General features: G+C 30.3%; 2 protein-coding genes across 2 annotated transcripts in view; one reads left to right on the top strand and one right to left on the bottom strand.

Annotated features, from left to right (window-relative positions):
* LOC117180610 (serine/arginine repetitive matrix protein 2-like) overlaps positions 1 to 5,545 on the top strand; it is a 41,924-nt gene extending 36,379 nt beyond the window's left edge. The window contains exons 12-15 of the mRNA XM_033373102.1: positions 786 to 1,035; positions 2,738 to 2,839; positions 2,955 to 3,080; positions 5,000 to 5,545. Of these exons, the coding sequence (XP_033228993.1) occupies positions 786 to 1,035; positions 2,738 to 2,839; positions 2,955 to 3,080; positions 5,000 to 5,535 (1,014 nt within the window). The 3' untranslated portion in view covers positions 5,536 to 5,545. The remainder of the gene's footprint in view (positions 1 to 785; positions 1,036 to 2,737; positions 2,840 to 2,954; positions 3,081 to 4,999) is intronic.
* Positions 5,546 to 8,694: 3,149 nt separating this feature from the next.
* LOC117179829 (zinc finger protein 19-like) lies at positions 8,695 to 15,048 on the bottom strand. The gene is made up of 4 exons (XM_033371966.1): positions 14,911 to 15,048; positions 14,674 to 14,823; positions 14,370 to 14,552; positions 8,695 to 10,312 (listed from the first exon to the last, which is right to left on the bottom strand). The coding sequence occupies exons 1-4, from the start codon at positions 15,046 to 15,048 to the stop codon at positions 9,590 to 9,592; spliced, it is 1,194 nt and encodes a 397-aa protein (XP_033227857.1). The 3' UTR covers positions 8,695 to 9,589.
* Between the last annotated feature and the right edge of the window lie 591 nt (positions 15,049 to 15,639).

The raw sequence follows: 15,639 nt of genomic DNA, 5'->3' as shown, positions 1-15,639 counted from the left end.
TAACAAAATCTAGGTTTTCTTCCTTTTTGCATGCAAAAAATATAGATATTATAATACAATAATATAATATCTATGCCAATATTTTAGCAATAATTTATTAAAATAATAATATAATTAGCTCTCCACCTCAAAATTGTATTAAATTTAAAAAAATATTCATTAAGAAAAATTGTAACGTTGGAAATGAAAGTTGTTTTAACGACGTAACAACGTTGTAAAGACATTGCAAATTTCCGCAGTCTGTCCATCTGAAAGTTTATTAACCGCTTTATAAACGTTTATAAAACGTATATTATTTATTTATTATTAATATCTTGGAAACGGGTACAGATTAAAAGGCGTTTTATATTTGTAAAGAAATGAACAAAAAGTTGAATTTATAATAAACAAATAAATAAACATTAGAAAACGTTTTATAAATGTTTTATAAAAATTTATAAAACCTTTTACCATGTTTTTTTAGTGAATTTTCTCATTTTTAGTCACTTGCACCTTATTTCAACCCGTAGCAAAAGGTCATCGATTTTTTAAACATGCTCAATTTCACACCTTACTTCAATTCCTACAATAAGCAATGTAGGCATTCTTACATATTTTACTTTAATCCACGTAACATGAACTTTATTTTTTTTTTAATTTGTTGAGTTATCTTTATTCTTTCTCATTATATTAGATTTTAAACCAGAAAAATGCAATTGACCTATAGTGCGACGCCAAATGCCCAAGCCTCCTTAATGATCTACTCTTCATGTTGAATGGATGTTTAATTGCGGGTCTTATTTTAGGATTTGGGAGGACATCAGGCTTTCTCGCCACAGTTTAGAAGGTGGTTCCTGGCTCAAGCTACTTGGAGAGGGTCGCGGTTTTTGAGTCCGCGATATAGCTCTGCTCCTAATGGAGGTGCTGGTGGCACAGGAGGAGGGGGCGGTGGAGGAGGAGGAGGTGGCGGAGGAGGTGGTGGCGGCGGTGGAGGAGGTGGAAGTGGCGGAGGCCAGGATCCTGGGAATGATGATAGCGATGACGTTGATATGAGAGGTGAGGAATCACAATTTGGTGGTAAGTCCATTTCCCGTTTTACCTACTCTCCGTCTTCGTTTTTCCTTGTTTTTTTACAAAGTTTCGATTCTTTTTTCCAGAATCATTTAAAACGTTCAAAAACAAGACGTTTTCAAAGAATTTCTTTTTGATTTTTATAATAATGGTGGAAGTATTTCTTAAACAATGTATTAGATCATTTTGTTTTTTTTTTTTTTGTTAGAAGTCAACAGCGAAGGCATTCAATCGGTAAACTAAACACGAAAGATAGATTGATTGTAAAGTTAACAATAAAAAATGTCTTAACTCTCAAAAGTAGATTAGAAAGTAATTTAACAAAATATTAAAACCTATTTTTTTAATCCCTCAAAATGTGTAGATGCAAACAACTTTCTAAATACCTGAGAGCTTTCAGCTGATAAGAATTAGAAAAAGTTTAAAGTCTAAGAATTTTAGAGAAAAAACTGACAAACTAAAACTGCTATGATACCTGTATAATACCAGATAATGTGCAGATTAATTATTATTATTGAAATAGACTAATTAATAGATTAATTAATTTAATTATTCATAATAGACGTCATATCCTCGAATTTAATAACGAAAAGTCTTAAGAATTTGTTAAATTAATATTTTTAAAAGTGCATGATGTGGTGTCTACTGTTTCTGGAAGTCAGGAATTTCGGAAAAGGACAGTAATTTTATTTGTTAATTGAAAATTTTAAGATAATCAATCGAAATCGCTTTAAATTTCTTTTGATATCACATGAAATTATACAATTTTTCCAAGTTTGCTTTTAAATTCTTCAAAATTACTAATACTCCAAATTAGGAACATTTGAAATTAATCCGTTTGGAAGTATACATTTTTCAAATTATATATTTTAAAACTAAGACCTTCATAATTAGACAATTTAAAATTTAAATGCTTAAAATTGAACATTTTTAAATTGATTAGTTTTAAATATAAGTTCTGCAAACATGAACGATTTTTAATAATTAATGATTTAAAAAATGCAGGCTATTTAAAGTTAAACAATATTTGACGGTGAAACGTGCCAAGAATTAAAAATTCTAGATCTGCTCAAAATGAAACGAGTTTCAAACGGAAATTTTAATAATTGCATAGTTTAAATAGCAATAATTCAAAATGGTTTACAACTTTTGAAATTAATTTTTTTTCAGGTACAGTTTTCAAATTCAAATTTGGAATCATGAGTTTTTAAATCGCTTAATTTTTACATTTTGTATCCGGAACTCTACAAATTTAAAGTAAAAGGCAAATTTTGGTTTTAATTATTCGAAATTAAAACATTTTCAACTTTGTGAATTTACATTTTTATATTTTAATAGCGGGGAATTTTTTTTCGATTTCAATGGACACCTAAATAATATTTCCGTATGGGACAATGTTTTTTTTTGTATAACAAAATAGTATATAATACATATAATAATTATATAATTATATAATTAATTATAATAATATAATTATAATTAAAAATAATAATATAATACAAAATATTTGTATAACTAAAACAAATTCCATTATATTAGATAACAGCCTTGTTACCTACACAATAGTAGCTACATTTAATAGATATTTCGATGTTTTTCTTTTTTTCGCTTCTAATTTATGTCTTAAATTTATTTCACTTGAGTCAAAATATGAAATTCAGTCGTAAATTGAATTGAATAATTCCAGACCACGTGCCAGTCAGCATATCATTCAACGGTATGGAAATTCCCAACTACCGCGTTCAAGCTTGGGATTTTTCTGAAGGTGAAATACCCGACATTACAAATCGTACGTAAACTTATTACTCATTCTAAATATCATTCAAGCTTTTTTGCAGTGGATAATTTTTCAAGTTGATTAAGTCAACTTGTAAAAGATTAAAAATAATAAACTGTTTTTACAGCTGAGAAAAACGTGGTTGTACGTGAATGCAAAATCCACAATGATGCTAGCATCGACATTTCTGCCGATGGAACAATGTTATCAACTTTACTTCCATCTGGTCGAATCAATGCTACCACTACGCTTGGTATATCAAAATTATATATGTATAAATAATTTATTTAATTTTAGAATATACTCAGGATTGCTAAAAGGCCAGGCATATCCATGGAATTTTAAACTCTTGAAATTGCAGCAAAAGTGTTCGTGAAAGATTTTTTAATCCGAAGTCTTTTTGAAAATTTTTAAAATCTGAAATCCTTGTAAAATTGTTGAAATATATGGGAATCTGACATTTTTGTAAAATCTTTGTGAAATCAGTGAGATCTTAAAAAACACTTCAAAATCTTGGAAATCTTTGTCAAAATATTTTTTTAAATTTTAATATTTCAAGTTTTTGTAAAACTATTGAAATCTCTTTGAAATTTCTTGAAATAATTCTAGAAACTTTTATATTTTTGAAATATTTGAAACATTTTTAAATTTTCTGATATATTTCGAAATTTTTTTAATCTATTAAAATCTTTTCGAAATCTTCTGAAAACTTCAAAACATTAGTGAAATCTTTAAAAAAACATTAAAACCTTTAAAATATTTGCAAAATCTTCAGAAATACTGTTCAATATTTTTAATCTTTCTGAAATCTTCATAAATTAAAAGAAAATTGAAATCTTGGAAATCGTTATGAAATATTTTAATTTTTTTTGAAATCTTTAAAACCTTTCTAAAATCTTCGTAAAATATTTTTAAAATATTGAAATCTCTAAAATCTAACGGAATCGGCCGAATCTTGAAAATTTTAAAACCTATGAAATATTTGAAATCTGCTAATCCTTTGTAAAATCTTTGGAATCTTTTACAAATTTCAAAACATTTATGAACTTTTTTGAAATCTTTGCGAGATCTTCTGAAATGTGATTGATCTTTGAAACTATGTGAAATATTTGTCAAGTGTTTCTAAAATCTTTTTAAATCTATTTTAATCTTGAAATTGGGTGTACGCTTAAAAGTCAAAGTGGTCCAACACCAACTTTCTCGTTCGCGTAAAAAAAATCCTAAGTGCGAGAATACGGTTCAATTATACATGAATCTCTTCGTTTTTTAATTTAAAAAAAGAGAATCGTGTGTGATAAAGTCAAAATTAAACATACATTGGTGAAAAAATGGTTTAAAGCGCAAAATGTACCGAAAACATGCAAAAATTAGTGTTTAAAAAAAATCTTAATTTTTTCCTGATCAACCGACTTCACAGTTTCAAACGGCGCACAGTTGAGTAAAGTGATATTTTTGGTGTCAAAATTCATTATCTTTTGACAGAAATAACAGAGGGGGATAATTTTAAGGCCGGATTTGGAATCGAAATGCAAAAATCTATTTTTAAAAATGCGTAGCACGTAAAAGTTAATACCTAAGCGCTCATGGTGATTGATAATCTAAATTTGAATCAAAAACTCAACTTTGACATCGATTTTTTCAGGATAGAAATGTTTTCTTTTACATTCTCTCTATTTTTCCTATATATCACTTTACTCCACTGTGCCGCGTTTTGAAAAGGACACCTTGCATCCAGTGTGTGATTTTAGGGTGAATATTATTAATAATTGTTTAAAATTCAATAATGGTTGAAAAGTGTTTTACATTTTCATTAATTAATCATTGTATAAGAAATTGATGGTGAATTAGTCCGCAATCAGTAGAATCGTTTTAAATCGAATTTCTTTGACTGGATTTTTTTTTTGGAAACGTAGATCTGGAATTTTTTCAAAAATAAACCGTGAAAAGTGATGGAATTTTGAAACAAGACTTCTGCAGCAACCCTGATACTATAGTTTTAGTATTAACTGTGTCTATTCGACCCAACAAATGGGGGAGTTGGGAAAAGGTTGCAAACTAGTTGTCCCGAAAATTAGCGACTAGCCAAAATCTTGTAAAAAATATTTGAATATTCACGAATTTTAGGAGAAAACACTTCGCTTGGTATTTTATTAAATTATTAAAAATGTCCAGGTGTCTACAGTTTACTGTGGGAGAATTTGGGAGAGCGAGTCTACTCGACAGTGACGGACCAAACTGTCGTTTCTCTCTCGATGTCTCCGACAGGCCAGCATCTGCTCGTAGGATTAGCATCTCGGAGGATCCACGTTCCAGCTAGACCTCTTCCAATGGCCTTGATTTACAAACTCGTCAATCGTGAACCCGAAAGTGAGAAAAAGGTGCCTCTGGATTCCTCCGACTCAAGGTATTACAACATCTTTGATCGCTCCGACGCTTGCGGTAGAAATGTCGATTATTTACAAGGTGTAAATTATCGTAATTTGAATCAACGCAATACCGAGGCCGATTTTAACTGGAGGAATCCCAGTCCCAGAAACGATATTGACATGAAAGACACCAAGGAAAACATGATTCTCTTGCGAGAATTACTACAAAACAATAGAGAAACTACTGGTTACGTAAGTTTAAATTGCATCAGATGGGCGCCACAAGCTGGACAAGGCATGGTTTACGCCACAAACACTGGCCAGCTGAATATTCTTCACTGATGTGACCATTCGATCCGTGGCCAAACGAATTTTCTGAAATTTCTCCCACCATAATTTATTTGAAGTTAACAAAGCGAGAAAACTAACTCTCAACATTAGAGATTTTTAACATTTAGATTTAAAGAGGAATCTAATCAGTTTTATGACCCATACATTATTTTCGCTTGGAAATATTCCTTTTATAATTAAATATGTTTTAAATGAACAGAGTTCAGAAATTTCGTTTTGTAGGATTGAAAAAAAAAATTGTTCCAGCCTGCAGAGCCGAAAAGATTATACAAAGGAAAAAATAATTGAAACTCCTATTAATGTAGAAAAGTTTCCTAGTTTACGCGTCGCAGTAACCTAATAAACTCTCTATTAAAAGTTTCTATCTAGTATAGCGTTCTATCATACAAAATAGATATTTTTATCATGAATTCAGTCCCGACTCACATAAACCCGATAAGAGATAGTTGGCGCGAAATTTCGTGCGGGGCTGTGCCTTAACGATTGTTTTTTGAAACGGTGTACTGGTTTATTTTCTTGCGAAGCCGTTGTAAAGAAAGAAAGAAACAAAGAAAGAAAGTTGCGTAGCTCTAGTAGCGAAGTGCGTTCGAGTAATATATTAATCTGTAGATTTTAAGATCTTTTTGTATATGTAATATATTATTTGCATTGGGGAACTCATGCTGTTTTTTCGTATTAGACTGAATTTTAATAATGATCTGAGTATTATTTTATTTGAAATTTCACGCAAATGCAATATACTTATGTGATAGCGAATACGAGAAAATTGCAGATGCGTCGATAATAATTTCGAGCTATCGATTCGTTTAAGTTCGTGCCATTAATTAAAACTATTATTGTGAACCTAATTTGAACAAGTACATTTATTTTGCGATTTTTTTGTTGCACCTAAACTAAAACCGTTGCTTATAAAGTTAAACCAAAAGCTAAGGCGGTTTAAAATTTATTTAATAATTAGATAGCGATACCTCCATGATAAAAGAATATCTTCCGGAGTGTTCGTGTAAACTTACGCATTGGGCGCCCAAACTAACTGCTTTGCTTTTTGAGTTGACCAATCGTTTTAGTATACATACGCGGCGATAACGGACAAATCAAACAAACAGAATTAGAAAAATACCCTATCGTTTCGTAAATCACTTAAAACGATTTATAATTCATTTGAATTCTTTGCATTAGTTGTATTTTAAATCCTTTTGAATTGCTTGGAATGCTTTTAAACCTTTTTGAATTATTTTACATTCCTTGAAATCTTCTGAATGCTTCCGAGTTCGTCACATTTTTCTGAATTTCCTTCATTATTTTGAAGTCCTTGAAATTCTTTAAATTTAAGTAATTCAGCTAATTCAATGAATTTTAGGGATTCGAGAAATTTCACAAATTCAAAGAATTTTGCTGATTTCTGGAATTATAGAGATTCGAGTAATTTCGCCGTGTCAAGAACTTGCACCGATTCGAAAATATCCGCTATTTACGGGAATTCCTTGAACCCGTGAAAATAGGTGCAATAGATTGAATTCCAAGATTCTCAATGTTATGCAAGGGATTCAGAAGAAATCAGGAAATTAAGAATAATAATGAATTTCTTTCATTATTTTGAAGTCCTTAGAATTCTTTAAATTGTAGGAATTCTAAGAATTAAACAAATTCAATAAATTCCCCGAATTCGATCAATTCCGCGAATTCAAGAAATTTAACTAATTTAAGGAATTCCGCTAATTCCAGGAATTGTAGGAATTAGAAAACTTCAGTGAATTCGAAAAATTCAACGAATTCGTGAAATTCCGTAAATTGAACAATTTTCTGGAGCATGTGGAATTCTTGAAAATCTATTAATTCCAAGGTCTTAAAAATAATTGAAGGATTTCAAATGAATTCCGTGAATTTTTTATATTTAAGGAATTCGAAGAATTTAACGAATTCAACTAATTCAAGGCCTTCCACCTTTTCAAAAAAATTTTCACGAATGTGGTAAAATTCCAGAAATTCAACCAATTTCGCTGATTTAAGGGATTTGAGAAATTCCGCTGATTCAAGAAATTCCATTGGTCCGAAAAATTCCGCTATTTAAAAGAATTCCTGGTACTGCAGAAATTAATGCAATTCATTGAATTCGAAGATCTCTAAAGTAATGCAAGGGATTCAGAATAAATCTTAGAATTTAGAATAATTCGAAGACTTCAGATGATTTTAAGGAACTTAAAATCATTCTGAAGAATTGGAATGAGTTTAAATAATTTCTAAATTTTCTGAATTTCTTTCATTTTTTTGAAGTCCTTAGAATTCTTTAAATTCAAGGAATTTACCGAATTCAAGAAATTTAACTGATTTAAGGAATTCAGCTAATTCGATGAATTTTAGAGATTCAAGAAATTTAGTAAATTCGAAAAATTCAACGAATTTGTGAAATTCCACTAATTCAAAAAATGTCTTGGCCCTGTGAAATTCTTGCAAATCTTTGAATTCCAATATCTTAAAAATTAATGAAGGAGTTCAGATGAATTCAGTGAATTCTTTAAATTTAAGGAATTCAAATAATTGAATGAATTCAACTCAATTTAACTCAACAAATTCAATTCAGGTCATCTCAGCGATTTAAAAAATTTCACGAATTTGAGAAATTCCACAAATTCAAAGAATTTCGCTGATTTAAGGGATTATAGGGATTCGAGAAATTCCGCTATTTAAAGGAATTTCTTAAACCCTTGAAATTCGTGCACTTAATTGAATTCTAAGATTTGCAATGTAATGCAAGGGATTCAGAAGAAATCATAGAATTTACAATAATTCAAAGAATTCAGATTCCAAAGAATTCTGAAGATTTGAAAAGAGTTTAAATCATTTCTAAATATCCTGAATTTCTGTAATTTTTTTGAAGTCTTTAGAATTCCTAAATTCAAGGAGTTCGAAGATTCAAGGAATTTTAGGGAATCAAGAAATTCATTGAATTTGAAAAATTCAACGAATTCGTGAAATTCCGCTAATTCACAACATTTCTTGTTATCCTGTGGAATTCTTGCAAATCTTTGAATTCCAAGATCTTAAAAATAATTGAAGTAATTCAGATGAATTTAGTGAACTCTTTATATTTAAGGAATTTAAATAATTTAACGAATTCAAGGCATTCCGGCGATTTAAAAATTTTCAAGAATTTGAGAAATTCCACAAATTTAAAGAATTTGCTGATTTAAGGGATTACAGGGATTCTAGAAATTTCACCGATTTAAGAAATGGTATAGATTCGAAATATTCCGCTATTTACAGTAATTCCTTGAACCCCTGAAATTCATGCAATTAATTCTAATCTGAATAATATAGTAAACCAGAAAGTAGCAATTCCCAACCCTGTCTGCTGTTTGATTTGGTATCTAGATCCGTCTATATGTATGAAAACGAGGGGCCAACTCATAAAAGAGAGCGTTTCGCTTAGATGACGAATGTCAGAGTGGTCGTTTTAGACTTACGCTCCGAGAGAGGTTCTTCTAACATGGAGGTATCGATGAGATAATTTGATTTTTAGTTCTACGTTCTAATCAGTTTAATCGTGTGAAGGTTTTAATTTTGTGTATAGTTTTGAACTTTTCTTTTAATGTATTTTAAGTGTTTCTTTGTCAAAAGAGAACGATGGTGGTAATTTTGTGTTAAAAAGCTGCATCGGGAGTCATGAACCATGTGATTAGAATCTAGAAGTCACAGCCGTCGACTATATTTTACGTTGCAACGTTACAGTTATATTTTTTATATGTAGAGGTATCACTGCTTATTTTTAAGGGGCCGTAGGTGATATCGAACTTGCAAATATGGATGCTTGCCGAAATTTCTTTTGAGTCTATTGGTTTTTATTACAAAGCATCAAATCAAACGCAAGGCGCATACTCACGTGTGTCGGTGAAAGCAAAGCAAGAAATAAAATATTTTACCTGTATTCTTAAGATATTGTAATTACACATTAATGATTGTAAAGTACACTCCGTTACTAAAGAGCGTAATCGAGCGGTAGGGAATGATAGTTTGTAAAGGGGAAGCCGGCAGATACCTAATTTAATTAATCGTCGTAAAGTAAACTGTGCAGCAACTCGGGAGTTTCCGGTTGTTTTAGACAGAGCGAAATCTTCTCCTGAGAAGTGAGGCCTTCCTGGGAAGAAGTTGCGTACTTTTGTCGCTCCAGCTGATTGAGATCGTGATCTAGCATCGTCTCGATGTCGTCGTCGATATAAATCGAATTCTCGTAAGATTTGCTCAGATAGGAAGATCCAGCGTCTGTGGAATTGATAGTTTCGTTGATTGTTTTTTGAATCTCACTGTCGAAGATGTACATTGGCTGGAAGGAATTTAAAGACACGGAGGCGCTACTCTCGATTCCTTGCGACTGGTCCTGCTGCTGGGGATCCAGGATCGGGCAGGGAATTTGATGACACTTGAGCTGATGGAGTTTGAGATTGCCAGTTTGAGAGAAGGACCGATCGCAGAAGTTGCAGTGGTAGGGTCTTTCGCCGGTGTGACTTCTCGCGTGTCGTGCCAGTTTATATCTGGTCGCGAACATCTTGCCACATTCCGAACACACTAATGATTGTTGCTGCATGCAGGGCATTTGATTAGGTATCATTGATTGATCAACCTCGGTGTGGAAATTTATCATGTGCGATTTTAAAGAAACTTTGTAGCGAAAAGATTGGTGGCAATTCGCACACTGGAACTGTTTCTTCCCCTCGTGACACTCTTTGTGTTTTGTCAAGATTTCTTGTTGATTGAAAGACATTTGACAAATCTGAAATAGAGGCGATCTATGTTTATTTATGTACCCAGTGTCGCATTTGGAAATGCATACGCCCGATGTTTTGTGATTATTGAAAGAGTACTGATAATAAATTGGTATGAACTGAAACTTGCTTCAAGTTATTTTTATTTATTCCCATTCAGAAACAAAGAACCGATTGGGAAATTTAAATCGGTTTGAAGCCTTAGTCAATCTGCAATTGTTGATTGGCCATTTCACGGATATGCTTTATATTTGTTAAAATATAAATGCGTCACTGGTAGCTAATTTGAGTCACTCACTCACCTATTTACCATTTTTAACTTTTGTGCGAAATATGGGAGCATAATCTAGACTTCGAAGTTCCAAAATTTTTTTACTTATTCAATACTTTTTTAGCCAAGGCTACTTTTTAATCGTACTGGCAAATTTCAGTAAAACAATAAAAGTTGAAAGAAATGTATGCTTAAGGAAACAAGTTTACCTGAAGAACAAAATTAATTATTCATAATAGAACGTTAGAATTAAGAAAAACATTTTCGTTGAAGATACTCAATATTTAGAGTTTACACTATTTCCTCCTTTTTCCCCTTCTTCCGCACGAAAGCGAGCTGACTTAAAATACAATCTAACTATATTTTGTCGAAAAGTTAATTTTTTTGGTTGAAAACTCTACCATTATATTTTTTATTTATATTCATAATTTTTGTTTAAAATTCATCTATTTGTTAAAAATTTCACTATTTAGGAAAAAATGAACTTTTTACTGTTTTGAAGAAAATTCGTCTATTTGGCTTCAAAATTCAACAATTCAGACTGGCAATCTGAAGGACCTGGGCTCATAACGCAGCGAAGCTAGAGAGTGTTTTGTTTCACAATCTTAAGATTAATCAATATTTTAATAATATTGATTAAGACCAGTAGACAATACCAATAACATCTAAAAATGATTAATTTGGCTGAATGATGAACTGTGTTAAAAATTCATTTTTTGTTGTTGTTAAAAATCCAACAATTTATTTAAAATCTTTATCTGTTTAGTTGAAACTTTAACAATTCAGTTAAAAATTACCTTGTCAAAAATTCATAATTTTTTGATTAAGTTCAACTGTTTTGTAGAAAATTCGTCTTTTTAGCTGAAATTCAATAATTTGGTTAAAGCTTGAAGTAAACTTTGTTGAAAACGCATGTTTTTGTTTAAGATCCATCCATTTACATGAAAATTAACTTAATAGTTGAACATTCATATTTTGTTCTTAAAAATTTGACTTTTTTGTAGAAAAATCGACTTTTTAGCTTGAAAATCCAACAATTTTGCTGAAGTACAACTTCTTTGTTGAAAATTCATTATTTTGATTAAAGATCCATCAATTAAGTTAAAAATGACCTTTCTGGTCAAAAATTCATTTTTTTTTTAATTTAACTGTTTCGTAGAAAATTCGTCTTTTTGACTAGAAAATTCAATAATTTGGTTAAAATTTTAACTAGACTTTATTAAAAATGCATGTGTTTGTTTAAGATCTATCAATTTACATGACACTTAACTTAATAGTTGAAATTTCGTATTTTGTTCTTAAAAATTCGACTTTTTGGAGAAAATTGGTCTTTTTAGCTTGAAAATTCAACAATTTGGCTCAAGTTCAACTGCTTTCTTAAAAATTCATTATTTTAATTGAAGATCCATGAATTAAGTTTTTTAATCTTACCTGTTTGGTTACAACTAGATCAATTCAGTAAAAATTTAGTCGAAAATTCATCTATTTAGTTGCAACATTAACAGTTTGGTTGAAAATTAATATTTTTATCTAAATTTTATATTTTATTGTAGATATTCCCACTGTTTTGTCTCTAATTCGGTTTTTAGCTTAAAAAATCAATAATCTAGTAGATATTTTTTTTCTTTACTCAAAAATCTTTCTTGGTTGAAAATTCAACTTTTTAGGTGGAAAATTCAACTATTTGGTTAAAGATTTTTTTGGGTGAAAGTTTGATTATTTAGTTGAAAATTCAATTTTATTTCAAATTCAACTATTATGTTGAAAATTAAATTTTTTGTTACAATTTCATTTTCACTGAAAATGTGTCCTTTTAGTTGAAAATTCATATTTTTTAGGTAGAAAAATCATTTTTCACAATTAAGGCAGTATTCTACTTTGAAATGCTCGAAAAAAAGCTATTTTTGTGATTTTTTCTGAGATTATTATTAATTGTATTGATGTAGAGTTTGTCAGGCTTAATAAATGCACTCTTAAAATATATTAAAATTTTTTTAAATTTATTTTATGCACATTTTACACATAAAAGTCAGTCAAGGTCAAGTCAAAAAGTAGGTAGGTGCGCGGCGCTGTTGTAAAAATCTCGAAAATGGGCGATTAGGAACAAAAAAATTAAACAGTTTTAGATTTATTGACTTCACCGGATGAACAAGGATTTCTAATATGCATGGAAAAATAACAAAATGGCGGCGAAAAAACACCAAAAAAACGAAAAAAGTGGGTTTATTTTCAGTTTTTTGCAACAAGAAGGTAGGTCCAGCGCGGACCTACCTACTTTTTATGAAGTTGACTTTGACTGACGTTTTTATGAATAAAAAGTGCATAAAATAAATGAAATTAAAAAAATACATATATTTCAAGGGTGTGTTTATTAAGCCGTACAAAGCGTACATCGATATCATTATAAATAATCTCAGAAAAAAATCAGAAAAATAGCTTTTGTTTCTTGCGTTTCAAAATAGAATACTGCCTTAAAAAACGAACTTTCTAAAAATTTAAATTTTTGAGTTACAAATCGAACTTTATTATTATTATTTCGTATTTTTTTATTTAAAATTCAACTATTTGGTTTGAAAAGGGCTTCTTGAATATTTTCAGATTTCAGCACAAAAGTGAAGATTATTCTATTATTTTGTAATTCCTTCATGCGGAATGTAAATTTTGAAATTTTAATTCTCACCAATTCAACTCTGCCTCTCTAGAGTTAAAATTATTTAAATTCACACATTTGCACAGATTTCTTTGTTGCATTTTTTAAGACGTTTAAATAAATTATTAAAATATAAATTAATATAAATGTAAATCTTTTTCGAATTTATAAGTTATAAAAAGATTTAATAATGAAAAATAGGTTAAATAAATGCTTTCGTTAAATTTTACTAAGTCGATTGAGAAGAATAGGATTTGCACTTTTTCGGTTCCCGTTGGGGGATTTTTAGACGGAGGAAAAATCGCATATTCATAGGAATACAAATTCTTAATTTTTCTGAATTCAACGCTTGTTACCGGGTTTGGTTGAAAATTCATCTTTGTAGGTTGAAAACTTAACTATTTGGTTAAAAATTGATCTTTTTAGGCTCAAAAGTCGAACTCCTTTCTTGAAAATTCAATATATTTCGACTTCATATTGAATTGAAAGTAGTACCTATAATCATTTCATAGGAAATAATTTAATCCCCTATTATTTCCCTCTTTTCCTGCAAACAAAAACAACATTTTTCTCTCGATGGGAGAGCATTTTAGACTGTGAAGTCTGATATTTCTTTGTTCCTATGTTTAACGCGAATTTTTTTGATTAAAAGATTAAGCTATAGAAAATTCTGAAAGACTTTTTCCTTTCAAATACGTTTTTTAGTTTAAAGTATTTTTTTACACTTCTTTTTTTATTCAAAAACAGACGAACAGACGGAAAAATCTGAACAAAAAAAAAGAATGAATTTCTGTTCAGTCATACTTAGTAGCTTAAAAACACTTAATGTGGGCATCCGCACGAAAAGAAGCATTATGGCCGATCTACTTTGGGAGATATTCGCGTTTTTCTAATTCAGGGTCAAAATTATTTTTTTCGAGTCTAGTGGGGAATCCATTGGCACTACATTTATGTTCAAAAAGCAACCTGAAGTTTCTTTTTTGAAAAGAAACCGAATCACGAAAGCAATCCTTCAATCGATTCTTTTTTCCTGTGCTTTCATTGATTCGACAATAAAAAATAAGACTTTAGAAATTAGGATAGAAAAAGAACTTCGCTCTGATAAAAATTTTTCATGCTATGAAATACTTTTAAGGGTACTAACATTACAAACGAAAGGTCTTTGTCCAGTGTGAATCCGTTTATGCCTTTCTAAATGGGCTTGACATCTGAAACCCTTTCCACATACAATACAGATACATTTCCTTTTATTTGGTAAATTTAAGTTCAACTGCTCCTGAGCCGATTTTTCATTCAGATCGCTTTGCTTTAAATGGCAGAGCATGTCCTATAATTTATAAACGGGTTTAATAATTGATTGTTTTTATTTTAAATAAATAAAAAATACGAAATAGGTAGTGTTCTTAAGGTTAGGTCATTAATAAAAGTGATAAAAGTGTAGAAAGTACCTCAGCAAAGTCGATTTCCAAAGCTGGAGCCGATAATTGTTTTTGAATATTAGCCACCATCAGGCAAAATTCATCAAACATGCAAATTTTTTGTTCACAATCGATACAAACATATTTTGAAAACTCGTCAGTGATGGAAATGTTTATAACCTCAAAATTAAATAAATATGGATTAGTTTCACTCACTCTTTATTCTGCGAAGTAAAATTTTTTTCGCTTATTTTCTATAATAATTACCTCTTTTGACAGATATTTGTTGATAATAGAAATAAGCACTGAGCCTTTAGATTTATCTTCAAAAACGTGAGTTCCTTGCTGCTTTTCTTTTCCACACAAACGACACACCTTCATAGTTGTTAACTTAAGGAGCATCATTTTACACTTTTCTATGTATGTTTTTTATTCTAACGTAATAAATTATGCACTAAATTTGTTTCAATTTGAGAAAGTAAACATAGTCAAAAATCTGTCAAGCTGATGTCAGTGAAGATGCGCGCGCATAAGCACATGTCCTAACGCCATTGCTGGTAACATTCCAAACGGAAAAAACTTGTTTGCTCAAAAATCTCAAATTGCTCATTTCTTCGAAATGGTTTTACAAAAATTGTTCTATTTTTCGGTGATCAAATGTGCCCGGTTTTTGAAATTTTGATTTGAAGATATTGCAAATGATATTATTTAAGTCTTGATTCTTTTTTCGATACTTTTCTGGGATTCCCCTGTTTGCATAATTAAAATAAATTACATTTTTACGCAATAATCATAGACAACAACCATTAACCGAAAAGTTCTGCAACTGTTATTCTGGTACAGAGCATAAAGTAACATGTTCTACATAATTTAGGTATAACTTCGACTACTAAACATACCAGGTGTATACATATGAAACCGGTATTGCCATTTAGCGGCCAGTAGGCATACTTGTAGGCACTGTCGGAACTTACCATTTGTGCTAATTGGCGTATT

Source organism: Belonocnema kinseyi, chromosome 9 (assembly GCF_010883055.1).
Source record: "Belonocnema kinseyi isolate 2016_QV_RU_SX_M_011 chromosome 9, B_treatae_v1, whole genome shotgun sequence".
NCBI lineage: Eukaryota > Metazoa > Arthropoda > Insecta > Hymenoptera > Cynipidae > Belonocnema > Belonocnema kinseyi.
This window is presented reverse-complemented; position numbering and strand designations above follow the sequence as displayed.